A 27413-nucleotide genomic window follows, 5' to 3' on the forward strand; every position below is an offset into this window, starting at 1 on the left:
TTAATTACAATACTGACATCCTGCACTTTTGCATGTCTTCATTCAGTTATTACATTCAAAATCTAAAATAGACAAGAGCTGCAAACAGCTGCGTGTGAGACACGTACAAAGTGCATCAAGACTTCTTCTTTTTCAGGGAAAATGTATCTTTTAATTGTATGCATATTTTTATTTTCTTGTATATCACAAATAAATGATCTTAATTCCTGATTCTTTATCTGAAGAGGGCACACGTGAATAGATACGAATGTGAATAATTCATCAGAGCATGCCACTGTATTAACAATAGTAAAGTATATAATAAAATAATATTACTATTCAAAGTAAAGAAAAATGGACAGAATATATAGAATCACACAAAACTAGTTAATAAATAAATCAAATTCAACCATGTGTTATATTAAAGTAAAGACTACAATGTAAGCAAGTAATGACATTTAGTGTTCTGAAATAATAAACTTTTTAAAATCAAAACTTGTCATTGAGTTATTGAGTCATGAAAACTATACGATCCACATCCCATCAATATTGCAATACCGGTAAATGGAGCACACTAACTTGAAGTTAGTTAAAAACAATGAATCTAATAAAAAAAAAAGAGTGAAGTCAGCTAACGGGCCGATCGTATTTCTGAGAAGCTAAACGATATCCTTCTTAAGCTGCTGTCTCCAGCCGGTCTGGCAGCCGGTCGCCTCCGGGCAGGGAGTCATCTTGCCTGCTGGTACTCTTCGGTGGGTCTCCGACAGGCCTGCCGACGTGGCGGGGCGGAAGAAGAGCTGGCTGGCACCGACCGGGTGAGCTGCACTGTCATTTTCGTAAAAACAAAACTGTCTTTGAGCCATCGAAGTTTTATTTGAGCGCAACAACAGCTGGGCACAAAAATCTGCAACCAGCTGGAGTTTTCCTTAATGCTGCATGCTGCCGGCAATATTTCTGCGAAACTCGCTGAAAAGAGAATAATTCTTGGACTAATAGTCTAACTGTCATATTGCTTTGAAATAGACCAGTGGTATTTGTTATCTGTCTGTTATCTATCTGTTATGTTGGCAAGTTTTAAACATATGCTAAAACAATTTTGTGTGTGTGTGTGTGTGTGTGTGTGTGTGTGTGTGTGTGTGTGTGTGTGAACATCAATTTTTGAGTTATTAAATTCACTCTGGAGTCATGACTCCGAATAGACGACGTGCTTGTCACCACATTTTTGGACAGTTAATATATAGTGTTTTTGTTCCAAAATAAATTGAAACCGTCTGATAACTTCTAACTTGGTTTCCAAGCTGTTGTAACGTCTGTTCCTTCTGTATTGGGCAAACGTCTTTTTACCATCTTCTGGATGCACTTTGTCAGGGATAGCAGCTTCATTTCTGCCAGGGCTCAGCCTTAAACAACCTCAAAAGTGTTTGAAAACAAGAGAATGGACGAAATCACATGAGTGCAGCATGAGCGACAGCGGACCAGTAGATGGGGACACATCACAGTATTTCATCATTTCTCTGACTTACTGTCACAGCAGGTTTAATGTGCAAATCTCGGTAAATTCTCTGTAATATTTACTTTTCGCTGTCTCATTTACAATAAAATGGTTAAAGGCTGTGTCTCGACTAGGCCGAGCATCACAACATTGTCACAACGTTGACTGTAAATATACTGAATTGATTAATGATTTTGCATAGACTTTGTGTCAGTATTCAGTCTAAATCGCGTGATCTAGTATTTTTGGCATTAAACATTTACTAGTGTCCAGTTGAATGATGGTCAGATGAGACAAAGTGTTGGGAGACATCATCTTAAATGCAAGAAAAATGCGATGTCCCTTCTCTGATTAGATGGTGCCTAAGTTAAAATGAAGTAACGGGAATAAAGTCAGTACAATACACACAGATATTGGTTACATTGGTAAGAAGCAAAGATGTGCCCTTTCTTAACTAAAAACAGAACATTTAACAATTACTCTTTCAGATCACCATGTCCCAGGCTGCCCACTCAGACGCAGACGCCGCCCATCCACCTGACCACCTGCCCAACACTGGACCCTGCCCAACCGGGGAAGACGATGTCCCAGCAGCCCCCAGCCCACCCTCAGCTCCCCTGGAGCCTGCTTTGAATCCTGAGAATAACAGCCATCCACAGTCCACAGAGGACCCAGCTGCCGAGGCCGACACCTCACAGAGCCCGAGTGACCAACCAGAGTGTGCCGCGAAGGATCGAGGGACCGAATGTGACCAACCAGTGAGCCTGGAGCCAGACACAGAGGCCGCAGAGGAGGATGGGGAGGTTTGCAATATAGTGTTGTTCTCTCTACCGCTCAACTTTGACATTTCCTTGACATACGGTGTATGTCAATGTGATCCCAATACAGAATTTATTTGATCATTCAGTTGGCTTTTACACAAACAGTGTTAATTTTTCAAGGTAATTTTTTTATAGAGACCAAAATGTGTGCATCTGCTCTTTGTGGCCTCCAGTATCCCGCAACAGACCTGCTGACCTTCACTTGCAATCGCTTATCTACAATAGGCTGATATATCCAATTTATCAATTGGATTATCTAACTTTCAAATGGACTATAACATTTCAGAGAAATGACAAATGCCAAAGTGTTAAATTGGTTGTGAAAATAGTAATTAGTTGCAGCCAGTGATGAACTTAGCCATTTGGGGGCTCCAGGCGAATAGTCATTTGGGAGCCCCTGCATCTATCTAAATATAGAGAAGGCATTTGTGTGGGGCCCAGGGCTCCAGGCGAATGCCTGGTTTGCTTAATAGTATGCTCCGCCATTGGTTGCAGCTGCAATTGACTTTATCATTTGATGCTAATACCGACTTCAGGTCAATTAATAAGAAACATCTTTTTTGATAAGTCATAGAAGTTCTAATGTATATGTGTGCTTGTGTGAACAGAGGTCACTTGAGGAGAAAGACAAAAGCTGGGGAGGTTGGGGCTCATGGGGAAAATCTCTTCTGAGCAGTGCAACCTCCACAGTGGGTATGTCTTCCGTTTTTTGTTTTTTTTTCTTTTCCTTCATCTCACATTTCCTCATTAGTCCACCTTTTCTTTCCACTTCTTCGTCTTTTCTGCGATAATTTTCTGTGCATTTGTGTGTAGGTCAGAGCCTGAGCTCAGTGAAGGTGAAGGCAGGAGAGGCTCTGCGTCTCCACAGGACCTCAGTAGGAGAGCAGGCAGAAGAAGAAGAGGAGGAGGGAGCAGAGGTGAAGATAGATGGAGGGGGAGAGAATGGAGAGTCTGACTCGTCTGGTTTGGGAGAGTCTTCTTCTGCGAGTGGAGGAACTTCTAGAGGCGTTTTTTCCACAATCACGCATGCTGTGCAGAACACAGTGAGTCACACACACACACACACACACACACACACACACACACACACACACACATACATACACATACATACATACACATCAATCTGCCATATTGTGTGGCAAAAACCCGTAGGACTCCAGTGGAGAAAAAAATCACGTGACTTTCTGACTTGTTTAGAGATATTTAAAGTTCAGTTCAGTTAAAGTGCATATGACTTACAACGTAAAAACTTTGATTTTCTATCATAGATGATGGCTGTTTCATCTGTTTCAGTTTCATTTTCCTGCCCTTAATATGCTTGTAGCCTCACGGCAATGAAAAAGCCAAACATGCTTCTGGATGGAAGGTTGAAGATGTCTTTGGTGCTGGTAGACTTCAATGGAGAAAATAGGAAAATGTGAAAACGGTAAATAATGAAGAAAAAGAGAGCACATTTTGGACCAAAGGCGATGTAAAGGTGAATTAAATAGGCTTATAGTTGTACCAACTAGCGGCAAAACTGGTTGTGTTAGAGTGTAAAAGGAACAGAAACTCAAAATGTAAAATCAGCAAAATGTTGGATCTCATTTTTACAAATTACACAATGGCCTGCCTTTATCAATGGGTGCAATTAGAACGGGACTTTTCCTGCAATCTCAGTTTTCACTACAGAGTAAATTACTAACTAAATGTCTCTTTTATAGAGGGAAGTGAGTGAGGAAGTCCACATCAGTATCTCATCAATTTGACTTGAAAGAGAAAATATATCACTTAAGACTTGGTATCTGATTATTCTCACATAAAAAATACAGCAAAATTCAAATACTAAGCTTATACTTTATTTTGAAATGACCCTAACACTTCAATAAAAATGGCTTTTATCTTAATTGTGACTTCTAATGCCAAGTGGAGTAAGTCAGATTTTGACTACAGTGACTATTTTTGATTTACTTTGTATTTCTTTATTATATATTCTGCTGTCCCTGTTATTTTTGTCTCTCCCAGGGTAAGTCGGTGATCAGTGGCGGTCTGGATGCTTTGGAATTCATTGGAAAGAAGACAATGACTGTTCTTGCCGAGAGTGACCCAGGTTTCAAAAAAACCAAGACCCTGATGCAGAAGACCGCATCCCTGAGTCAGGTATACAGACATTCATACTCACAGCTCACATTTAATCTCTGAACACCAATACATCAGATAAATAAGAATATAAAGTTTGTGTTTTGTGTGTGTGTGCGTGGACAACGTAAGTCGATGATTTTCAGTGGAAATACACATTATGTAATTTTTCCGAATGACAGCTGAGCCAGTATTACAATCAAGTGTTAACGCGATTTTCGCAGATGTTGAAGGAAGCCAAGGAGAAGGAGCGGGCACGTTTGAGCAACCATCCATTCAGTGCTCCCACAGCACACTATGGTATTCTGTTTGACGACTACCAGGGCTTGTCACACCTTGAGGCTCTGGAGATCTTGTCCAATGAGAGCGAGGCCAAGGTGAGGAACCAGTGTGAGGAATGTAGACCGCTTTACCAAACCATACTGTAGTCTGTCTGAAACAGTGCATAAAGTTAAACGTATCTGCCATAAGGTCCAAGCATTCCTGTCATCCCTGGCTGAAGAGGAGCAAGAAGAAGCGAAGAAGGAGCTGATTCTGCTCAAAGATATTTTCATCAAGCAAGCGGAGGAGGAAGGAGAAGGAGAAGAAGGAGAAGGACAGACGAAGGATAACGGTGATCTAAGTTCCCAATTTCACTCTTCTACCCCCCTGAGTGAGTGACCCAGACCAAACGACCAGACCTGCTGGAGGAAGAGGTTGTCCCTGAATGCTGACCTAGGATCAGTTTCCCTGATTAAACTCCACAATTTCTGGCAACAGATCAGAAAAGTCAAAAAAGCCAGGGAAACATTGGCTGTCTATGGGAGTTGTACGTGTTGGTGGTGTATAGTTCTTAATCGCTGCTATCTGCTAAAGAGCAAGAAAATCTGCTACCAAAGTGAAAGTCCGTGCTGAGAGGGTGCAATCTGATTTAAGATTTTGGATTCCATCATATTTCACCAGCCGCTGTCACATTTAGTGTTTGACAGGTGCTGCAGGCAACGTCGCAGCCACGTCGGGCTCAAAGGCAGCAGGACTCTTGTTGCCTGGAGGGTTTGACATGGCGCCTGATCCAGTGTTGGTGTTCAGGGGCCAACAACACGTTCCCATCACATCACTGATCACAGAAGTAATCAGTTAGACACTGAACCTGCATGATCATGCTAATATAAATGCAGGGGTTTGCATTGCAAAAACAAAAATCTAAAGTTCCCCAAATCTCTGTGTGCTACGAACTGATGGCACAAAATATTATCTGTATAACATCAGCATGGGGGAATTCAAAGCAGTAACGGCATGAGGTCAAAATGTGTTATCATTCGACACTGGATGGATCTCTACCTTTAACACATGACTTGTGATTTGGAGCATGCTGACATGACATGTTTCTGCATGTGTGTGTGTGTGTGTGTGTGTTTCTGGCAGCTGCTGATGGAGAGGAGTTTGTAAGTGTTCTCACTGAGCTGCTGTTTGACCTTCATGTTGCTGCCACACCAGACAAACTCAACAAGGTGACACACACACACACACACACACACACACACACATAAACATTTTTGTAAAATGTCAAGAATATGCAGTTGTGAGCATATGCATTGACTGTTGTATCAGTTAATCACAGACTTCTGATATATCTCAAGCACACAGAATAGATGCCCCTAAAACTCATTGCAGAAATTATATTAATTTAGCCCTTGTACAAAGCTTATCAATTAAATCAATACGGAGCACATCTGATTATTTATACGTTTACATCATTAAATTGATCATTGAAAGAGAGACTGCACCTGTCTGAGCTTCATCCATCAAGAAGAAAGCGCATTGTACAACTCTTCTCCTGTGGAAAAGAGATCACGTTTCTTCTTGTCGCTGGCTCCCAGTAAAATTCAGAATAGAATTTTAAAATCCTTCTCCTAACATACAAAGCTTTTTAATGACCAAGCTCCACTTGTGGACGCTGTCGCAGCTTTCAAGATCAGGCTTAAAAGCTACCTTTATGACAAAGCCTACAGTTAAAAATGGAAGGTTCAATTACTCTTTTTCTTTTAGTTGTGTTACTGCAGGCCTAGACTGCCCCCCCCCTTCCTCCCCCACATCTCTCCCTCTCTCCACCCAACCAGTCAAGGCAGATGGCTGCCCTCCCTGAGCCTGGTTCTGCCCAAGGAGATGTTGGGTCTCTTTAACAACTAAAGTGCCTGGATGTAACTTTGTTATGATTCGGCGCTATATAAATTGATTTGACTTGGACCATTACATATTCGACTGCACGGTGGTACAGTGGTTCGCGATGTTGCCTCACAACAAGCAGGTTTGGGTTTGAAACCTCAGCTCTGGATGGCCTGTCCAGAGCGAACCTCGCCACCAGCCAATCAGTAGCTCTCAACCTACTAATCACCTGTGACCAACATATTAAACTGTCAGAGCACATAATATTCATTTAGACCCAGGAACACCTGGTTCTGTCCTGTGCAGTTTTCCTCAATGAATCCCAACCCAGAAGTCCAGAACTACGCACACACACTCTAAATCGCCAGTTTGACAGCCGTCCTCTCCTGCTGCAGTCCTAGAGTATTTGAAAAGTTCTTACCTTTTGAAGTTTTACTACATATTTAAATTCACTCCTATAGAATCTGCATTAGCATATAATCATGTAGACGCATATACTTAGCATAAATCAGGGGGATGATTTCTCACCACGCAGAGCTGATGGGTTCCAAATTATGCATCTCCAGGCTCGGATGAGGGCTCATGACTGGGTGAACAAGGTGGAACATCCTGTCACTACGGAGACAGTTGGCAGGGAAACGCAGGGCCAGCCAGGAGGACAGGACTCGTCTATGGAGACTGAAAAGGAGGAGAAGAAGAAGGATGGGGAGGAGCAGGTGGAAGAGATCAAGGGAGAAGAGGGAGAAATGAAGAAAGAGAACGACCCCAGATCTGTAGAGGTGAGGTCAACGAAACAGCCTAATCTGATGGGTTTTTTTTTTTTTTTCATAGCAGTTTCACCGCTGTCACAGCATTTGATTAGCTGTAGTGATTGCATGCGTGCGCGTGCTCGTGCTCATGTGTGCTGTCTGTGTGTGCTCTTCAGGTTGCCTATCTGTCATCAGTTGGCAGTCTGGCAGAGGTGACAGCACGTAGTATCGAACAACTCCACAAGGTGGCAGAACTCATCCTGCATGGCCAGGACTTAGAGAAACCAGCTAGAGACCAGGCAAACATCCTTAGCAGGTGTGTTAGTCTGACATATGTGTGAGTGTATACGCAGAGCTGGCGATAAAACACTGAGAGAGCCAAATTTGACCAGAATGTGAATTATTCATTTTGCAGATTAACGTGTGCCATGTGTAAGGAGGTGGAGTGTTTGGCCAAGAGGTTCTCTGACACACTCCTCCTGGTTGGGGTAAGTGAGAGGAGTGCTTGTGTTGATGTGTGACTAGGAGTGTGTTAAAATGCAAGGTATAGGGTACTATTTTTTTTTATTTTTTTTATTTTTTTTCATATTCTCAACAAATTTAATTTGTTTGTGTCTCTTTCAGTAACCAGCCCTCGGCGGCCTCTAGTCTTAAAATGATCTGTTACACTGAAGATACAAATATTAAAAAAGGAGTCATTGATGTTCCACTTAGAGAAATCAAATGTTTTAATCAGCGTGATGGTGAATTTCCTGACTTTCCTTTCCTCCTTTGAAACAATTATGGCTCACCTTGAACTCAAGGACATTTGCATTAATTTATCCAATCTAAAATGATTTATATGATGTTAAACATCCTCGCAAAGCAGCTGGCATGAACATCAGTTTAGCGGGAGGTGTGTGTTTTTTGACCTCGCTTAGCAAACAACAACATTTCCAAAGACTGATATAATCTCCCTGGCCCTCCACCAGCTGATCATACAGCACAGGGTATGGAGGGTCTGAGTGGAGGCCGACACTCCACAGCTCATCCCGCTAGGTTTGTTAAAACAGCCAAACCAATCTGAAGGATTTTAATTATTTCCTTACAGAAGTTGACTGTGGGGACTTCCTATAACACGAGGACACTGTCGTTTTTTTTCCAAATTGGAACAGGAATTTATTGGTTGTTGGCTGTTTTCAGCTTCCCATTAATATACATCTGATGCAGCAGTGATTGTTTACACATTAGGACATATACGTGATATGAATGCAGTAATGAAGCAAACAACAGTCAGTAGTTTCTGGGTTAACAATTGTAGCTTACTTTAGAAAATGGCCATCTGTCTTCACCAACACAGAGCCAGCCTTTTTGTATGCAGGACTTTTTTTTTTTTTTTTTTTTACCCACGCTCTAAAACTTTGGGAAGAAAACTATGGTAATAAAAAAAAGAAAAGAAAAGAAAGCTCATAAAGCTTCCCACCTTGTGTTACTTGAGCTTCTTCTTGGTGGGTGAAATAGCAACAGAATATTCTTCTATAGTAATGAAGGAAAATGCCAAAGTAGAAAGAAATTGTCCTCCATCTTCTCCTGCATAAGCAACGAACAAAAATGTCACTCAGCGAGGCGGTGTGGCTCATTTATGTGTTTTGGAAAGTAATGACAGGATACGGTTCTGCTTATGGAATGACAAGCGTGGACTTTTGTCAGCAGAAAGGAGAATCACCTTTGCTATTCTTTGGTGTTTATATTTTTGCTTTCTTTGGCATTAAAGTATTTCTTTTTATCACTTCTTGTTTCTTAATTCTCGTGTTCTCTCTCTCAGGGCCAGAGGAAAGCAGAGGAACTGAATCCTCTGGTAAACAGTGTGATGCTAGAGGTGAGATATAGATTTTAATATAATGTTAAATTATGTTTTTTCCGTGTGAGGAGATGATGGTGATGGTCACGGGTTTCTTATCTGCAGGGCTCCAACAGTACCAACTACATCCAAAATGCGTTTCAGCTGCTGCTTCCCGTCCTGCAGATTTCCTACATCCAGAGCCAACAAAGCCAACCCACCACAGAACCAGCAGCACATACACAGCAGTAACACAAACACACACACTTGTGCCATCTGCTCACCCGCTTGTCTTAATATCTATTGTTGTACAGTGAGTTTTAGAGATTAGATGATTCCTGGTGACATGTTTATATCTACGTTAAGTGCCATCACAACAGGCTGAAGATGTTTAGAAACGCAGAATATAATCTTACAGTTAATAATTTAATGAACAGATACATGTGCCAATGAACCATATGCAAGTTGTATGTGTGTCTCTTCCACTTAGTATCTCTGAATGTTATTTTGTCTCGTTGTGTTGGATGTTTTTCCTTCAAGGAACCAAATGTTGTCTGTGCTGTTTCAGTCTCAGCTGTGATTCATTCTGTCTGACAAACAAAGATGTTTCTTTACCGTCTCCAAAATCCTGAACCAAAAACAAAACGTCACTGGCTGTTTTGAAGGGACTCCATATTAATGTGTATTAAGCTTTATTTGCACTCCTTGTTATTTTCACAGAAAGACGTTACCTTTGAAATGTCTATTTTGCTGAATTGTTTTAATCTGGATTTAGACAAAATGCCAGTATTAGTGATGATACACAACAATCTTTTTTTCTTTTTTATGTTCAATTATGTGAAGCAACACTACCTTATATTTTACTTTTATCCTGTTTGATTTAAAAAAAAAAAAATCTTCATATTTTGAATTTGAAACATTAAGTTATCTCTTATGGTTATTGTGTACACTGATAATGCAGATGGAGTGCAGTTAAATTCATCTCTGACTTTGTTTAGTTATGCTGCTACACTGACAAGGAAGGGCTGACATTATGGAGAAAAGACAAAGAATACATTTCACTATTTAAAAAAGGATTCATGCTGTATGATTCTTTTCCTTTCCTCCTTGAGTTTAATATTGTTTTGCCAGGATCTCTTGATTTATAAAGTTTTTGATCCTGAGAGATAAATTTATTGAATATTTTACACTTGACCACCTGTGGATTTTCAGTAGAAATCCTTCTGAGCTCACAGTAAATCTGTTTTTTTTTTTTTTTAATATCCAGCGTTAAATTGACTAAGCTCTCAGCCCAGAGTTATTTAAGCCTCTCTCTTCGCCCTTTTGGGAAATGTACTGATACAGGAAAGAAAATTATTAAGCAAAGAAAATATTAGTCAGTCCTGCCATAATATTTTGGCTCTTCTCAGCAATGGCCAGATAGGAAAAGGCTGTTTATCATCAGCGCTTCTGCCTTAAAATACTAAATAGTTTATAATTCAAGTCTTTTATTTAACTTTGGAGGTTTACTAATATGTTCAAACTGCTCTTTAATAAAATGCCCAAAGACTGTTTGAAAATTACATGAAAAGAATAAATTTTAACCATCTGCATGTGTCTGGGTTGTTTTTATTTTATAACATAAAACGTGCAGCTTAACCAGTCCTTTTCAGTTTTCAGGTTAAGTCCATTTCGGTGCTTCATTCCTTTGGCTGCTCTTCTGTGAACGATGAGGTAGACAAGTAGATACAAGAATCCAGATTTGCTAAAAAGAAAAAGACAGAGGAATTATTAGGCACACTCGATTTAGATTATGTTGAGAAAGGGTTACCTCTTAATTTGAGGTGCATCGGTTGCCAAAGCATGCAAACACATAAAATATTATCAACAGTGAAGATGGAGGCGCTGTGTGAAAACTGTTCAGTTTGCTGTTACTTTATAATTCATACATGAAACACTACAGGCGAATATGTAACCTTTTTCCACCAGTTACTAAGTTACTAGTGACTTTGTAGATTTGAAAATATGCATACAACATGTAATACACTATAGATATAAAAATTTTATAGACTGGTCTGCCCAGCAAAACATAAAGTAGTTAAAACTGGTCCAACCTTTGCCTGCTGTAACATTAGAGTCACACACTGACAATTCAATAATATAATCTAATAATCTATAAAACAAGATGTTATTATTGTTATTGTTGTTGCTGTTGTATCTTATTTATATCTTATAATCAATGAGTTTTTATTTTTTTACTTTTACTTGGGGTTCCCAGGCAGAAGGCGGGGCCTCCATAAAGGGGTGGGAACTCACCTGAGCTGTACTTCCTGCTTTGAAACACGCCTGAGAGACATCAGCTAAGGTCGGTCATTGTCTGGTGTTTCACATGGTAGCTTTCTTTTTCTAATGTTGAGGAGCCGTACGTGAACCAGCATGCAGCATGAATCTAATCTTTCAGTCACATGTCTGGAGGAAATCTGGGCTACAGACTAGCAAGGTAGACGTTTGTTTACCAATGTTTGTTGTAGAGTTTCTGTTTGTATGTTTTTGTTCGATGAAATGTTCAAATACTTACCACAAACTGTAAAGAAGCCAACTGGCTTTCCAGGTATGTCATAAGATTGTAGGAGACTTTTGATTCATTTCATTAAAACGTTAGTTGTAAGAAGGACTGAACATTAGAGTAGCCCTATGAAACACATGCTCTATTGCGTGGTTTGACTTTCCCCTGGTCTCCAGAGTATTTCTGTCCTGTAGTATACTTCCAGTTCCACTCTGTCTCTTTAGGAAAAATATTTACTGTCAAGCTGGAGTTGGATTTTCCCAAATGCTAGACAAATGTTCTGTCTGTCTTTCTTGTCCTCAATGGAAACTGAAATGCACATTCCAGTTAGCCTCTTTCAGCTCATTAGATTAAATTGTTCTTTTGCAGTGAGTTTACCAGTTCAGCAGGCATCGACATTTCCATCCAACAGAGTTTCTGTGTTCTCTAAAAAATGAAAATGAAATCTATTACGACACAATCTTTTTTCTGCATGTAATCAATTAATTTGTCAATGTGTGTGTGTCAAACTTTGATTCCCCACCTTGACAGTGAGACTCTTCTTCAATCGGTGACAGATCTATTCATTAAAAAAAAATTTAAAAGACTGAAAGAACAGGCCAAAGGAATTTTCTTTAAAACGTTTTATATAACATATATATATATATTTAGAACTGACCTGACCAAATCCAGGACGAACTGACATGACGGTCTTTCTCTATTGGATGAAAACAGGTGATTAGAAACTCCTTCATGACGTGTCTGTGGAATATTTTTGTGTAACTTTTTGTCTAACTTTTGTGTAGTTTGTTACCTTTGGGAGAGATTTCTGTGTGGACATCTCCGCCTAGTTGAAACATAATCAGAGAAACAGTTTCAGACATCTTCATTATTACACATAATGTAACGTTCAAATGAAAAACAAACCGTCTCCTTTAATTCCTCCAATTTTGATACACTAACATTACCGTTCTAAGAAACTGAGTCGGGTTTTGAAAGCATGATTCAAACGTAAAATCCAGTTTTTGTCATCATAATTGCCTTTGAGGTCTTGTCTGCTTTATGCTAAAAAGGGGGCTGATTTTATGACCAACACAATATGCTTTAATATACAGATGTCTGGTAATTTGGATCAGTCAAGGATGTGTGTCAGACAGTATGTACGTCAAAACACGCAGAAGATCTCTGCAACATAGATGATTAAAAATGCATTTCAAAAATGATCTTGTGTGTAACTGAGTTAAAGAATAACTTTAGTGTACCGGTGAAGAAGGAGTGAGTTGAGAATGTGTACATACAGTTTAAAAGTGTGATGAGGAGAATTTAAAATTTACCCTTGAAGTTGTGAACGGGGGGCACCATTGACTTTTCTGACAAAGGACATAAATATTTTTAGGTTATTTTCCAAAAGTGAAACTGTGATTGGTATGATGTGTGTCTCTGCCTTACTGCACAAGTGTCTCTCCAGGTAGATTTGCCTGAGTACAGTTGTAACTGTTGTCAAAAGCACCACACACAGCAGAGAAAGCCAGAGCACCCTGAAGATACACCACCACTCATCTGGAGGACAGACAGGGATTATTACAGACTGGCAGCAGAAATTTTTGTGATTGGTTTTTATGTAAAGAATCTCATGGACTTTGTAATCTCAGAAACTGTGAAAATGTTTTGTCATCATCCAGAGCTCAAAATGAGAAAAGGACAAGGAATAAATGGAAAAGTTCAGTGGAGGTGGGCCAGAGAGAAAAAAAAAAAAAAAAAAAAGAATTCCCAGCTTTCGTTGCGTACAGTGGAAAATATGACTCAGCCATAAATTTAAGCATAGAGCCGTGTTGGAGAGCCACTAAAAGAGGGCAAAGCCAAAATCAATACAGCCTTGGAGATACAGTAGATTAAGATGCACTGAACCACTTGGAAAGTGTGACAGATCATACTGTATACACAAAAAAGAAACAAAACTGGAGTCTGTGGGAAATTAGCTCTTTTAAAAAGATGTTTCTGTTGTGGGTTTGAATGAAACTCTTAAATGAAATGAGTTGCCTGTGTTTCTGTCTCTTGTGTCCTCTCCAATCTTATAGTGAAGCCACACTGACCACATTGGGAGCAAAAGGCTCTGCTCCCTCATCCTGACACCAACCTCTCTGTGTCCGTTTCCATGGCAGCTTTTCCTTCGCTGTTGCTGTCAAAACGGTTTGATTGGCGAGCCGAAGGAGACAACGGCTTTGACTGGCTGACTCCAAGGAGGGCTGGGCAGGGAGACAGCAGTAAAGTGCCTTCTCTCCTTCATCACCCTTCTCATTGTCGTCCTCTTCCTCCAGCTGCTCAGGTGGATGGAGGTCCAAGGAGCTGTGATTACTGAAGCCATACAAGGTGAGATTCAGCGTCTCTGCTTCATAGAGTTGAAGCTCTACTGCCACTTCCAGATGCACGTCGACAGGTGTGGCTAGATGCACAGAAAATAGGTTTGCGCTTTAAATTGCAGGCTGCATGTTAATGTGTAATTGAGCATTGCATACAGGATATTGACGCAGTACACAGGAACAAAATTAAATCAAAATAATGCATTCAAATACACCTCAAATGAAAAGTTAAATATCTGAGCACCCACTTATTACAATTGTACAATATTGCTACAATTGCTTTATTACATAAAGAACATATTACTATAAATGCTGTCGTGAAACTACAGTACCAGTGAAATAATCCCCCATAGTTCATTTTCACAATGCAGTCACGTGTTTATTCAAAGATCATTAAGTTTGTTTTTTAAATTAATTTTATGTTGTTTGAGTTCTCTTGTAGCTTAGCAGAGTTTGTTACTTTTCAACCACCTACACTTATTGCTTTTCTGCCCATTGGCCTATGTTAAATATCCAGTAAGTCTTTTCTTGCCAACATTTATTTACAAACTATTTGTTCTATGCCGCACATGCTGTTGTCTAGAGCCAAAAATAGATGACTAAAAATGTCTAACAATCTTTACATTTTTGAGAGAAAGGTAAATGTCAACGGATTACAATCCACTTTTCTAACCCCCCCTCAAGTTCTTTGTCTTCGCATTTGCAAACAACCTTAAGGATAAAGGTAAAATAACTGAAAACTCAAAGATGTCCAATCAAAGAAACACTACGGTTCCCTGTGGCAGCCTAATTGATGCTCACACTGTAGCAAGAGCCTTAAATAAACTGTGCAACGTTAAAAAATCAATATGTAGCTAATAATTCATTTTATCTGAAACATTAAATTAAGAGCCTGAGTGTTATGTTCTCCATCAGGTGCAGACCTATAAATACTAAAGGTGACGATAGAGTTATGAATATGATGGACATGATTTGAAGCTTGCCATTCATAAACATAAACTTCATAAAATTAGACTACTCAGAGTAGAGTCACAGTCCAGTTACAGTCATACGTTTGCGTTACAGTATGGAATGTTGTTGTCACTCACAAGTTATCTTTGGCTTAATACAGAAACCTGCTGAAATGAGCAAAGAAACAAAGAGAAAACTTTTTATTTTAGCCATCACTTTAGCTTCTGCTCATCCTATCTGCTGCTGGTGTTTATCAGGGCAATGTCACTATTTTGCAAACTGGGAACTGTAATCTAAATGAAATTGGGCACAGGTCGATGGAAAAGTCATTAGGTTTTCAAGTATCTGACAGATTAAAAATTAGACCTGATAACGGGTCTAATTGAAAAGTCAGCGGGTTAAGAATTTAATGGCAGTTCATCCTGTAGTTGTTGATATTTCCGTGTGGACTGAAATAATGAGCTGGACAACCAATCAACATCACAATCTGAAGAAAAACGCCACGAAACACAGCAACCAATCTTAAATAGTTATCTAAGATGGTCGTTCAGTACCTGAAGCTGAGATGTTGTTTAATTCCTCCATATCCAAATCTGCCTGACACATGAACCAGCTCCTCTCTGAATAGTTGCTGCCTTCCTTGGAGTCTAATATTGTGTAGCTCTCGTTCCCTGATGTGCAGGACTGTTCCCACTTTCCCCATTCTGCAGTGTGTTCAGGATCACAAAGGTCCTTCCTCTCAGTTTCAGAATGCCTGGCCTTCTCATGCTCCACCTCATCGCCTCGGTTGCAGGGTCGGTATGGCTGACAGGAGAAGTTAACTTTTGACACTAAAAGGAAAAATAAGATGGATATCTCAGTAAGCGTATACTTGAGGTGGAGAAATTGCAACAAGTTCTCAAAACAGAAATCAGAGAAAGATCTCAAAATGAAAGTTGTTGCCTGGAGATTATATCTGAGAGTGAGACAGGAACAGAAAGATGGGCGGGGGGGGGGAGGCAAAAAGCAAAACCGTTGAAGGCAACACATGCATGACTACAAAGGCTGAAGTATGTTGTACTCAAAAAGAGAACAAGTTTTTCTAGGCAGCACAATACGGAGACATTTTCAAAGCTGCTGTCGCTCAGTGTTGAGCTATATTTGAGTCTGATTTTATCTCAGAAACAAAACAAAAAATCTGAGTGACAAAGACGACACAAGAGAAGGTGATTGAACACAATAAAGCATAGGTCTTAGCTTTTGAGAAAACTTTTACATGAAGTTTGGGGTGGGGGGTGGGTGGAAACAGGCAAAGAGCTCGTCATTTCTCTAAAGGTTGTGAAATGAAAATGTCGACAAAGACATAAACACTATACAGTGAATGTACTTCCCTCTGAAGCTGTTTTCACTGACCCACCTTTGTATAATGTGAAGAACTCCGGGAGGCAGATGAAGAAGGCCAGGATCACGAGGATGAACAGTTTAGTCAGAGCTGCTCTTGACATGTTGGCATCATAAGATCACACACACACATCTTCGTAACATCACAGGCATGACTCGTGGCTTGTGGTGTTTCTGACCCTCTGCGTAGCCTGCTGTTGCGTTACAAACTTGAGAATCTTGCTCATAATTCCTGTAGAAGCTGGCGACAACGCAAAGTGACACACTCGATACTTGACAGTTCAATGCTGCACTTCCTATTGCACTTCCTGTCGTTTTCACAGAAGGAGCGAGAAATGGAGGGCTACACCGCCAACACAGTCTTTCTCTCAGATGAATGTAAGTAGAGTTGTCTGTCTGTTCCGGTCTTTGTTTAGGGCACGTTGTGTGGATGCCGATCCTCTTCAGAGGAGATAAACAGACTGTATCAATGAGTTTATATCCTTTTTTCACTACAACCTACAACTCTAAAACACAAACACACTCATGTGCTGTTTATGTGCGGACTGTTTCCATTCAGGGATATAATTGTGTATCTGTGCACGGAAAAAAACCTTTCAGGAGCATAAACAAACTGTAGTAGCTCTCATGAAGCCCGGTATTATATGATAAACAAAATCATAATTGGAATAACTTATCTCATTTATTATGAGATTTGTCATCACCGTTATGGGACTTAAAATTGACACTGAGGTAAATTCTGGACCCTTATGCTGACAAAGGACTGTTGGAAATGTTTTATTGGAAGTAAAATGACCACCTTTTGGTTGCTTGGTTGTGTTAAATATGGTCACATTCTCCCCTTCCTGAGTTATGACAGAACTAGTCACCATTGTCTCTCCTGGCCATGAGATGCTCAAGAGAATGATGGTGTTATGTTTTTGGCCCTTGCTGTAATGGGCAGAGAGGCATACAAATGTTTTATATCCAGTTTTACCGTTGTAGGTCAACGTCAGTTTCTCCGAATGATGAGGCACAGAGTTGATTAGTAAGCTGTCTGAGATAACACCATATGTGGATAATGGAAATATGGGTGGTGCTTTTAATTTTTGGCAGAGTCGGTCATCCACTGACCTCAGTGTCTTCTTAAGATAATATCAGCATGTGGTAGGAGGCTGTTTTCTTGTTGCCGCTGGAAGGCTGACCTTTCTATGTCCTTCTCTCGTCTGAAAGTAATGTGTTTTGTTTCTTCACACTGTCTGACCTGATCTCTTTTGGGTGTGCAGTGCAGCTCAGGTGATATGGTTGGAGTTCCTGAGAGCCACCTATCTTTGTGGGTCTGGACACACACACAAACACGATGGTAGGCATGGTGGAGCTTTAGCTCCGCTCTGCAGTGGTCAGCCACTCTCAAGCCTCAGTCGGCAGCTTACAGAGGGAGCCAGAACTCACAGAGAATACAGAAAACATTTTCTCTGCTTTCAGGACAAATCAAATCTACTCAACATCTCGGTCTTCTCCAAATATATTTAGTGAATGGCTAAAATGCGTTGAACACTATATTACATTTGTGTGCAGTTGTGTACACCCTTGGACAGGACACAATCATTCAGCTAATGTAATTATGCTTTTCATAGAATAAAAAAAAAATACATCTGCTGTGGGCATAATTAAAGAAACATTAATTTGTCATAGTTAATTAATCATCCAGTGAAGTGTTTGAGTCATTGAACCAGTTTAGTCAAATCAAATTGTACTTTTCAAAATGCTAATTGAGGAAAATGCTTCAGTGTTCAGTGTCAAAATATTATTTAAACAATATGTTATTAATAAAAAAAAGATATATATATTTGAAATCACTGACAAGACAGCTTCCAAAAAAAAAAACAACTAAATTTGTTTGTAGCAAATCCTTTCAGTGCTTCCAAAGAATAAGCACATGAAATAATTCACTTGGCTTTATATTTGGATTTTCTTTTAACTAATATTTGTTATTAAAGACCTCTAATATTAAATATGAGCAATATTTCACATTGTGGTTATATTTATTACAGGGAGCTTTGCTCTGACCTTTTCACCCTAATTTCACAACAATTAACAACATTATTACTTGAACAAGTCATTCTGCAGTTCTTCCATGACTCACTGTTCAAATCACAAACACGCTGAAAAAGCAGTGAATGATCCTTTTGGATCACATCTGTTTGATAAGTTTTTAATATTGTGAATAGTTTTCCATGAAACTGATTCAAACCACATTTTCATGATACTGCTTTCAGCCTTTATTATGGAACACTTAGATATATTTAAAAACGCATGGACTGACGATGTACTCTGTTCAGTTCATTTTCTGCTCTGCATGTTATCTCATAGCTGCAAGACTTCCTTGAGATGATATAAACTGAATTAGAAGATACAGAGGGGAATAAAACATCTGATCAAAATGGTCTATGTTGCCTGTAGTTATAGTGTGAAATTAGTTTTCCACTTTTTCCAGGGGAGCAGCTGAAAGACCCTCCAGGAACCTCCAGTCCCCTTGAAACCTGGTTAAGAAACCACAGGTAGGGACCTCCCTCTGTTCTGTTTGTGTGTGTGTGTGTGTGTGTGTGACTTGTAATCTTCAGTGCGATCCAGCTGTGGAAAACTAGCATTAAGATGAACATAAGCTCTCATTTCAGTTCCACACTGTTTCAATTCAAAGTATGCCCCTTCACTCGCAAACTCTCCTGTTTGCCAGAAATTTAAAAAAAAAAAAAAAAAAAAATCATAAATAAGATTGATAAGGTGATAGTGTCAGCAAGATGGACTGAGAAAATGTAAACACCAGATTGGTCTGCAAATGCCTGAACAGGCTGAAAATCTGAGGGAAGAGCCAGGTGTTCAAACACTAAACCTCTGGATGTTGCACTCCCTCCTTTCCTTTCATGTAGAGATGCCAGAAGGCTTTCCAGTGTCAGTAAAAGCACAGTTGGTTGTGTTCACTGCTGCTGTGCAGGTCATAGAACAACATGCCGTGGATAACATAATTAGTGAGCGTTGGCGTGGCTGGTTGGTGGAACCTTTTGCTTCTCCCCCTGCTACAACTTTACCGACATCCTCCACAAGGTTTCAAAATCAGAATTCGATAGCCTTTACATAAGTGCAATGCATTCAAGCTCCCGGTACTTCAGTGTCTCTGTGACCATGACTTTGAACACCCTCAAATCTTAATGGAACTCCGTCAACAGAGTAAGAAAAGAACACCTGCTCTGTTTCAGCATACCTTCAGACCGTTGAATCGGATGACTCAACAGAGCAAAGGATTTATTAACAATGCATAAAGGAGGGCTGTGCAAATCCTGACTTGTTTGTTTTTTTTATGAGCCAGTGAGTAAAACATGCTTCCTTATCAGCAATGAATTTCCCTTCAGTACACAGTAATTTGCTGTTTTAACTCTACTGTCGGACCTGTCAGTCACACCAACTGCCTGCGGCCTTGCACAGAAATCACTTGAGAGATACTGTATGTGGGCTATTTCTGGAGCCATGCGTTACTGCACAGTCTGATGCAGAGTTTCAGAGTTTCAGAGACCGAATGTAACAGCATGAAGAGATTAGGGATTTAGGTACAAGATAGAATATTTAAGAGCAGGCTACACTCTGTGGGCTCAGCACATGTTATGGTTGTATTCCAGGCTTTCGATGTTTCACATTTGATCTTCCCACCACAGCCTCATTGTGATGTCTGAACCTAATCTCTGGATCGTCTTTGCACTTCTTTCCTCCTTACATTTGACAAAATTGTGTTCTCACATTTGCTCAGTCGTCAGATTTAACGTTCTCCCTCATTCTGCAAACCTTCAATCCACCCTTTGTTGCAATAAGAAAAGGAGAAACATTACATTGCATAGATCACTTGTAGTTAACTTTTGATCTGTTGACTGATTGTGTGTGTTTTTTTTATGTCAGGCTCTTGATGAGGAAACATGACCGTTCAGTGTCAAATCTTCCTCTTTGCCACTCTTCTTACGTCTTCCATCTCAGGAGAATGCAATTCATGTAGAAATGCTGGGAGGCTCGTCAGGGTCAGTCTGTCTGTTCTCTCAGAGGATGATATCTTGCTAAGTAGAGGCTAGATTTCAGTTGATGATAAAACACATTAAACAGTGTCACTCTTAACCAACATACAGAAAATGTTTGCATCGCAATGTACATCAAATGTCAAACAATAGCCAGCAGCCAGTTGGTTTATTATCATCTCGAAATAGAGAGGTAGAAGGATTTTCTTGTTTTGTATAAAGCTAGAAAGGAAAGCAACTACAATTTTATTCAATTACAGTGGGAAAAGCATGTGGCCTGTTGGAATGACTGAAAAATGAATTATCACCCAATTCTAACACAGCTTTGTAAAATTCACAGTAAATGTATACAATTTATTCAGATGATTGTCGATTGGGTCCTGTGATGGACTGGCAACCCGTCCAGGGTGTACCCCACGCCTTGCCCAGTGTGAGCTGGGAACCTGGAAATGGAAGAAGCGGTCGAAGGTGGACGGATGAATGATTGTCCGATTTTGTCCGGTTTTTGGTTGGCAGAGCTAAGAGGGCGATTAAAATGTAGAATGCTATTGTTTCTCACTATGTGTAGCATATGTAAAAGCACGTGTTCGTGCAGGTTTTTTTGCAGGTTAGATGTATGTATTTATAAATGGCATTCCTAGTGGCCTAACTGTGCATAGATGAGAAATACTGCAAGAGAGAGGTGAGTAGTGAGCATGTCTTTCCATTAAAAACAGAGAAGAGGAAAAGGAACACAAGAAGAAGAAGAAGAAGAAGAGAGCTTGATGGTTTAGCCCTGCGTCATTAGGCTCTCAAGGGACTAAGGTTCTGTGACGTCTTTACGTTTCTTTTTCGAGAAATTACAATGTTTCACAAAGAGATTATGATTATAAGCGAATCTTTAAAGGCGGTGAGGGTTTCCAGATTTACGGTGCTCATATCTCAAATCTGCCACAGTGTTTTACAATATCTGAATCTATTTCTGTGCCTCGCCCTATTTCTCAAGGTTTTCATGGTCAACCACATATTTTTGCGTGCGTGCATGCGTGCATGTGTGCGCGAGGGAGAGAGAGTGACTCTGTGTAGAAAGGCAGTACTTTGCGCTTTCAAAGGAAAGCGCACACATTACTCTAAAGTGAGCTAAAGTGAGGCTCAAAGCCATCATAGCGCTGCATCGCTTTTGTATCCCTTTATGTTTCACCTTGTGCCTCACTCTCGTCTCTCCTCTGCCTTAACCTTTTCTGGTGAGAAAATGCCATGTCAATAAAAGCTTTTTAACATGGGGAAAAAATCAATGTGCTCCAATTGTACCCTCTCTCAAGCGTGCCTGTACAGAGCAAACGAGTGGTTCTTCTGTGCAGTGGTTGCTTTTGTGAAAATGTTGTTTTGTAAACGAGAATTTTGGTGATGTTTTGGGTTGTTTTTTGTTTTTTTTAATGAGCTTGAAATGGAAAATCCATTTTAAAACAAAGTGTTTATCTAGCCATAACTTCACACTTTAAACACTTTATTGGTTGCACTGTTACACACCATCAGCTTTTATTGCCCTGAAAGGGAAAGCAAGCTTGAGAGCCGGCTTGCAATAGAAAATGCACAATAAAAACATATCTTAGAACTAATAAAAACACATTAACAGACGGCAAAAAAAAAAAGGCTTGATACATAGGCGTTACATATCCCAAGTGATGTGGTGTCTTTTGACTAAACTGTCAATCTCTCCTTGCATCAGTCAACCCCTAATTATTTGTTGCTTGTCAAGAATGTTAGTCTGCTGTGTTTTATACTTCATTTTAGAAGAGAAAACTGCCGCTTTTTGCTCAGAGAGAGAAAACCATCAGAATAGAGAAGGATTATAATCTCCCCCTCACTGTTTTTCATTAGTTATCATCACCTGACAAATCTCCTTTTGGCAGTTACCATATTGGGTTTAACCAATCAGAAGTGAGTAACTTGTCCTGACATAATTTTCTGTTAAAACTGTAAGTGCTTCCTGTTGGCAGTTGACGTTTTTCTAATCTAGAAATGTCATTTGGTTGGTTGTTGTCATGTCTCCTAAATGCCCTTGCACCAATCTTTTGGGTGTCTGACAGACACTAAATGGGACTTTCATCTAGTTTTAAGCCACATCTGTGCAAGATTTTTATATTTTATCTGGATCAAGATTTTTGGTCAATGGACATCTGGATCTGAAGAAAAACACAAGGCTGAGCTGCCTAGCATTTGCTGGGGCTTCAGGGCAGCAGGCCCCCATGGGACATCTTGTGTTCACTGAATTGTATCTATGATTCACTTATTTTTAAAGTGAAGCTGCCTCATTCTGTGTTTTTGCTGGATTTAATGTCTTTTGGACAAAAAGACAGCTCTGAACTTAAAATTCTTTTCAACACCTTGATGAAAAGTTATCAGAGGAACAATAAAAACAGGGAGCAGTAGTCTCTTCGCAGCACCAACCCCCTCCTTCCAGTGTCCACCATACGGCAATAGAAGACTCTTATTGGGAAACTGCTTTAGTCAGCGTTATTAGTGGTTATAAAGACTATAATAACTGGGTGTGTTTTGTTTTGAGAAGAGAAAAGCTCCACAGAGCTGAACTGACACTCAATCCACACCCGGATGATAAACATCATTTCAGACCACATTTTGTCATTGTTTTGACCCCTAGCAACAGAGATTAAATGTTTTTAGTCTGAGAGCTTTGACTAAATTGAACTCATCCACACTTCTATATCATTTTTCTGACTGTCATAGATGTACCCAAGTAGCAGGGGTTTACTGGTGGCCTAAGAGCTGAGTGTCGCTGTGACGTCTGGTTTTGGGTCTTTGTTGGGTATCCATCTATGTCATCTCTTTTGCGATGTTTCAAAATCTAGCAAAGCTAGCAACATAAGAAGACAATATTATAGCAGAAGGCACAACACCAAAGTTGTCAAACCAGGCAGATGTGGTAACTCCTGTAAGCAGGAATGTTAGCAAATGCAGACCTTAAAATTTAGGTTTGCACTAATTAAGTGAAATGACATTTAATGAGCCTTAAGTTTATCTAGTTTATTGACCGTTGACAAAGTTCCTCCTTGGCCACTTCATACCTTCATTGCATTGTGCAGTAGTAGAGACAGACAGACGGAGAGGGAGGGGGAGTGATATACATCTAATGATCTAAGTGGCCAGGACTCGAACTGGAGACTTGCTTCTCACGTCATTGAAACTTTAATTCATTTGACTGTCATGTGACTTCATTAGTTTGTCTAGTGTCCAAAGTATTTCGTCATGTGGGGATTTGTGTTGAAATTCCTCCACAGCCCGAGATGAGTCATTGTTGTTGGGTAAAGATGATCGCCGATCTTCTGTGTTGCACAGAATAGTGTGTCTTGCCTCTGGCTTAATAGAGGAATTTATATATGTGTGTGTGTGCATGAATTTGTGCCATGATGACCCTGTTATTTATAGTGCTAATTCAAAGTGGAACACAGCCTTCCTCTGACTCCCCTTTTCCGCTGGTTTGTAAATTGCATGAGATTTCTGGGACTGAATATTCTTGTCACATCTTGTAGCACAGCTTGTACAATGAGAAGAAGCACACCCACAAACTCATACATGAGGGTAAATTTTATTTTAGGATAATGCTATTCACAGGTTTTCCTAAAATGGAGCAGACAAATGGCTGGAAATGATTTGACGTTTCAGTGATACTGGCTGTTCCTGTAAATTCCGTGCATTTTTTTTTTTATTTTGCATTAGATTAAAGAAATATCCTGTCATTCAGCAGAGCCAGGTTAATTCTATATAGTTAATAGTTATAGTTTTGGCATGGATAATAACGGCCGTACATCAGTGAGAAGATTCAAGCTATTACAGTTTGATTAACATTTTATTGCTGATCTCTGGACGCACACACGTATCTTAAATGCTCTCCACTGTCATACTTTGATTTCATTCTCATTCTCTCCCCCTCACCATAAACCCCAAGCAGGCTAAAAGCTCCCTTGTGCTAAAATATGAAGTACTGGGGGCCAGTTACAAGTTTATAAGTTGCAGTGTCAGCGTCCTTTAAATGCCCCCCCTCCAGTAATTATCCAACCTACTGCTGATTAATGCTTAGTCACCCCGTCCAACAAGGATTCCTGCCTGCTCCTTCTTTGCTCTTTATCATTAACACAACCACCATCCAGTCATTCTTATTCCAAAGCTGTTTCATGCTGCCACATTCCTTTTATCCTGCAATTAACCAGGAAGTTACTTTAAGGCGCTTGAATGCAGATTGCACATCATCTGCAGTTTAAAAGGTTCTAAATAAAAGTCACCCACTCAGGGGAAGCAATTCAAACTACATTTAAGACGCCACACTCCAGCACACCATTTTGACTGAGGCTTGGCAACTTTGTACTCAGCATCACTTCTGGCAAGATTTGCAAATAGACTGGGCAAGGTCTCGAAGCTTCTCAAATGATTGTTCATTTTAATATTCTTTGGGTTTGTTTATTCACAGGAGCATCTTCTGCTGTGTTTCTATCTCATTTTAAACAGTTAAAAATCGTTGTAGGCAGCAGTATTAGAAAATGTTTGTGCCATATCACTAAACCATCTACTGAAGCCTCTTACTACAGCTAATATGGATTATCTGATCCATCCATCTAACCCTAACCCTCTGCTCAGTTTAGTCTTATTTAAAATTACTAATCCCTTTGAGTTGAACATATATTGCTGTTGCTTTTATTTATATTTGTGTTTATATACATGTTTCCATGTATATCTACCCTTATTCATCTTTCTTGTCTGTATGTCTTCTGAGGAATTCTTCATCTCTCTCCCTGCAATTGATTTCTCTAAATGGAATCTCTAATAAAATCCAAATGGAATAACTCTGTTGTTCTCATAAAAGTTCTCAGGATAGTAACACTTTCTTGTACGCAATTTTTTTCACCCTCGCTTTAATTTTTTTCATTCAAAACAAACTAGCGTGAGTATTTCATGTGCTGTTGGCTCAGTTGCAGTAAAATAGTGAATTCCTTTGATTGTTTTGATTGTTAGCGAATTTCTGGAATCCACATTACTTTTATTTTCATTTCATTTGTGTATGCTTCCACTTATCTCCCAGTCTGGATTTCTACGGCTAGATCTTTTCTACTTCAGTCTACTCCAGTCAGTGATTTTCTAAGTGCAGTCATTTTGGTTTACTGTGAATTTTTCTGCCCATTCTTCTCTCAATATATAAATTGTCACTTGAAAAAAAAAAAAGAAAACCTGCCTTTGAATCTCAAATGACTGTTCGCAAAAGTGTTTTGCATTTTCAGATAGCTGCTGGCATGATAGAAAAAATCCCTGCCTCATTGGTTGTGCAAGTGACGGCAATGAAAGGGACTAGTTGTAATCAGAGATACAGTCCTCAGTCATGCTCAAACTGTGTAAGGACCATCTCATACACTGCTGCTCCTTTTCTCATCCATTTTGCCTCTTTTTTCCATAGCAAAAATAAAACCTGAAAACGTCACTTTCAAATACCAATACTAAATGACAAATTGATCATTGATGTCAAATGGTTGACTAAGCAAACATTGTAGGTATTTAACTACAATCAGAGAAATCATTGGCCCCCTTTTTAATTCTGTTCCTTCATCTCTGCCTTTCGATTTCTGCGTCTATCCAACCACTCCCCCCCCACAACCTTTCAGCTCAGTTGGCTGATAGGTTTATGGATCAATGGTCAGTGGATTGAATGGAAAGGTCACCTTCCCTCCAACCAAGAGAGCTTTCTAGACAGAGTGCTACCTCATCCAGATTCTAATAATGATTCACAGGCATCATCTATTTCTTTTATATATTTCGCAGCCCAAAGACCTCAGAGAACTGAAAAAATGTAGTCGCAATAAGGTTTGTAATTGAAGGGAAAAATGGAATTCCACAAATTTCCTCAATTGTTTTCACTGCATTTGCCTTGAGCACAAATTGTTTGTCTCCTTTGTCTCGGGAAAATAAATGGTGAGGTTTGAGGCATGTAGTCATTATGGTTAAAGATTTTTTTTAAACCAACAGGGAATGAGTGTAAATAAATAGAGAAACCACATGAACCACCGTTGTGCAATTCAACATTTTTACATTTACTCTACAGTAGGATGAATGTTAAGAATGTGAAACATGTTTCTAATGGACCCATGATCATCACTCAGCTCTGCAGTTCCTTACATTGTAGCATTTAATCTCATTGTTTTACTTTGAAGACTGAACTGTATTTTGTATCAGTACATAAAGGAGAAACAGCAACACTGATGGGTTCACACACAGCCACATAAGCCACGTCTTAACTCTCCTCAAAACTTTGTCAGTAGCAGCAGAGGTACAGCAGGACTATGGACTGTGATTTGAAGCAGACATTGCTGCTCCTCCTAGGTGGCTAAGACTCTGTTTGTAACTACATGAATAGCTGAAATTGCCCTCCCTTAAAAAATAATCCCACTGGCCATTGGGACCAGAGCCATATTATAAAGCCCATAGTTATTATTATGGAGTGATATCTCAGTCATGTGAAACATTGTCAGTGTCCTTAGCAAGTGACTGTAGTAATAATGACAGCTGCAAATGAGGAAGTAAGGTGACTTTGCAGCTCCAAAGTCCATATAGGGAAAGGGTTTGGTTCGATGGGGACCAAAGGAGAGCATTCGTTTTCATTCAGTTTTATTCTCTAGTAATCATCGCTGCAGTTGTATTTTTGTAGCATACCACAACAGCCTGTATTTCCTCTACCCTTATGATCTAAAACTCTAATTTGAGACCAAGCCTGATCAGTAATTTGCTATAACAGTGTTACAACATAAAAAGGTTATTTTTTTTTTTAACTGTGATTTATAAAAGTTTATCTGTACTTTATCTTCCACCTAGAGGAGTTCATTTAAGAGAAGTGAATAGCGCTACCTCATCGTAGAAACCAAATTATAATTTTGTGTAAGGGAGTTGTGTAACTCGATATAATTATCCACAGTGAATAAAATAATATAAAGCAAAATACGAAGTCATCATCACAGAACAAAGTGTTCTCGCACCGAGATGGTGTTCGATGGCTGC

General features: G+C 39.6%; 3 protein-coding genes across 13 annotated transcripts in view; 2 read left to right on the forward strand and 1 right to left on the reverse strand.

The window, feature by feature from the left end:
* Positions 1 to 727: 727 nt before the first annotated feature.
* On the forward strand, positions 728 to 10714 carry fam114a1 (family with sequence similarity 114 member A1). Of its 4 annotated transcripts, none has more exons than XM_029507811.1 (13): positions 728 to 794; positions 1960 to 2274; positions 2901 to 2985; positions 3106 to 3335; positions 4300 to 4434; positions 4638 to 4790; positions 4885 to 5065; positions 5818 to 5903; positions 7125 to 7337; positions 7484 to 7623; positions 7723 to 7795; positions 9112 to 9165; positions 9253 to 10714. In XM_029507811.1, the coding sequence occupies exons 2-13, from the start codon at positions 1966 to 1968 to the stop codon at positions 9376 to 9378; spliced, it is 1785 nt and encodes a 594-aa protein (XP_029363671.1). In that variant the 5' UTR covers positions 728 to 794; positions 1960 to 1965; the 3' UTR covers positions 9379 to 10714. The 4 variants fall into 4 exon arrangements, with proteins under 4 accessions (XP_029363671.1, XP_029363653.1, XP_029363662.1 ...); XM_029507793.1 differs by lacking the exon at positions 728 to 794 and adding an exon at positions 1256 to 1532; XM_029507802.1 differs by lacking the exon at positions 728 to 794 and adding an exon at positions 1258 to 1532 and having other exon boundaries at positions 4885 to 5026.
* LOC115047113 (uncharacterized) lies at positions 10338 to 16637 on the reverse strand. Of its 2 annotated transcripts, XM_029507842.1 has the most exons (10): positions 16358 to 16637; positions 15516 to 15791; positions 13788 to 14093; positions 13100 to 13210; positions 12985 to 13020; positions 12465 to 12497; positions 12330 to 12368; positions 12195 to 12230; positions 12050 to 12097; positions 10338 to 10870 (listed from the first exon to the last, which is right to left on the reverse strand). In XM_029507842.1, the coding sequence occupies exons 1-9, from the start codon at positions 16443 to 16445 to the stop codon at positions 12054 to 12056; spliced, it is 969 nt and encodes a 322-aa protein (XP_029363702.1). In that variant the 5' UTR covers positions 16446 to 16637; the 3' UTR covers positions 10338 to 10870; positions 12050 to 12053. The 2 variants fall into 2 exon arrangements, with proteins under 2 accessions (XP_029363702.1, XP_029363693.1); XM_029507833.1 differs by lacking the exons at positions 10338 to 10870; positions 12050 to 12097 and having other exon boundaries at positions 12196 to 12230; positions 12985 to 13210.
* The window catches only part of klhl5 (kelch-like family member 5), a 49267-nt gene continuing 33303 nt past the window's right edge, over positions 11450 to 27413 (forward strand). Inside the window, exons 1-4 of one of the 7 annotated variants that reach the window (XM_029507752.1) lie at positions 11450 to 11470; positions 13729 to 14020; positions 16665 to 16719; positions 18818 to 18881. In XM_029507752.1, the coding sequence (XP_029363612.1) occupies positions 16677 to 16719; positions 18818 to 18881 (107 nt within the window). In that variant the 5' untranslated portion in view covers positions 11450 to 11470; positions 13729 to 14020; positions 16665 to 16676. Of the gene's footprint in view, positions 11606 to 13728; positions 14021 to 16664; positions 16720 to 18817; positions 18882 to 27413 lie in introns of those variants that run through there. The other 6 variants (XM_029507735.1, XM_029507745.1, XM_029507760.1 and 3 more) reach the window with 6 other exon arrangements.

This window comes from Echeneis naucrates, chromosome 1, assembly GCF_900963305.1.
Source record: "Echeneis naucrates chromosome 1, fEcheNa1.1, whole genome shotgun sequence".
Lineage (NCBI taxonomy): Eukaryota > Metazoa > Chordata > Actinopteri > Carangiformes > Echeneidae > Echeneis > Echeneis naucrates.

Excerpts from the sequence above, each read along its gene's own strand:
- fam114a1 (XM_029507793.1), top strand. The coding sequence starts at position 1,440 with ATGAGCGACAGCGGACCAGTAGATGGGGACACATCACAGTATTTCATC. Across the intron at positions 4,435-4,637 it reads AGACCGCATCCCTGAGTCAG|ATGTTGAAGGAAGCCAAGGA; the intron begins GTATACAGACAT and ends CGATTTTCGCAG. Across the intron at positions 5,904-7,124 it reads CACCAGACAAACTCAACAAG|GCTCGGATGAGGGCTCATGA; the intron begins GTGACACACACA and ends ATGCATCTCCAG.
- LOC115047113 (XM_029507833.1), bottom strand. The coding sequence starts at position 16,445 with ATGTCAAGAGCAGCTCTGACTAAACTGTTCATCCTCGTGATCCTGGCC. Across the intron at positions 12,498-12,984 it reads CCCCGTTCACAACTTCAAGG|GCGGAGATGTCCACACAGAA; the intron begins GTAAATTTTAAA and ends TGTTTCAACTAG. Across the intron at positions 12,369-12,464 it reads CACAGAAATCTCTCCCAAAG|AGAAAGACCGTCATGTCAGT; the intron begins GTAACAAACTAC and ends TTCATCCAATAG.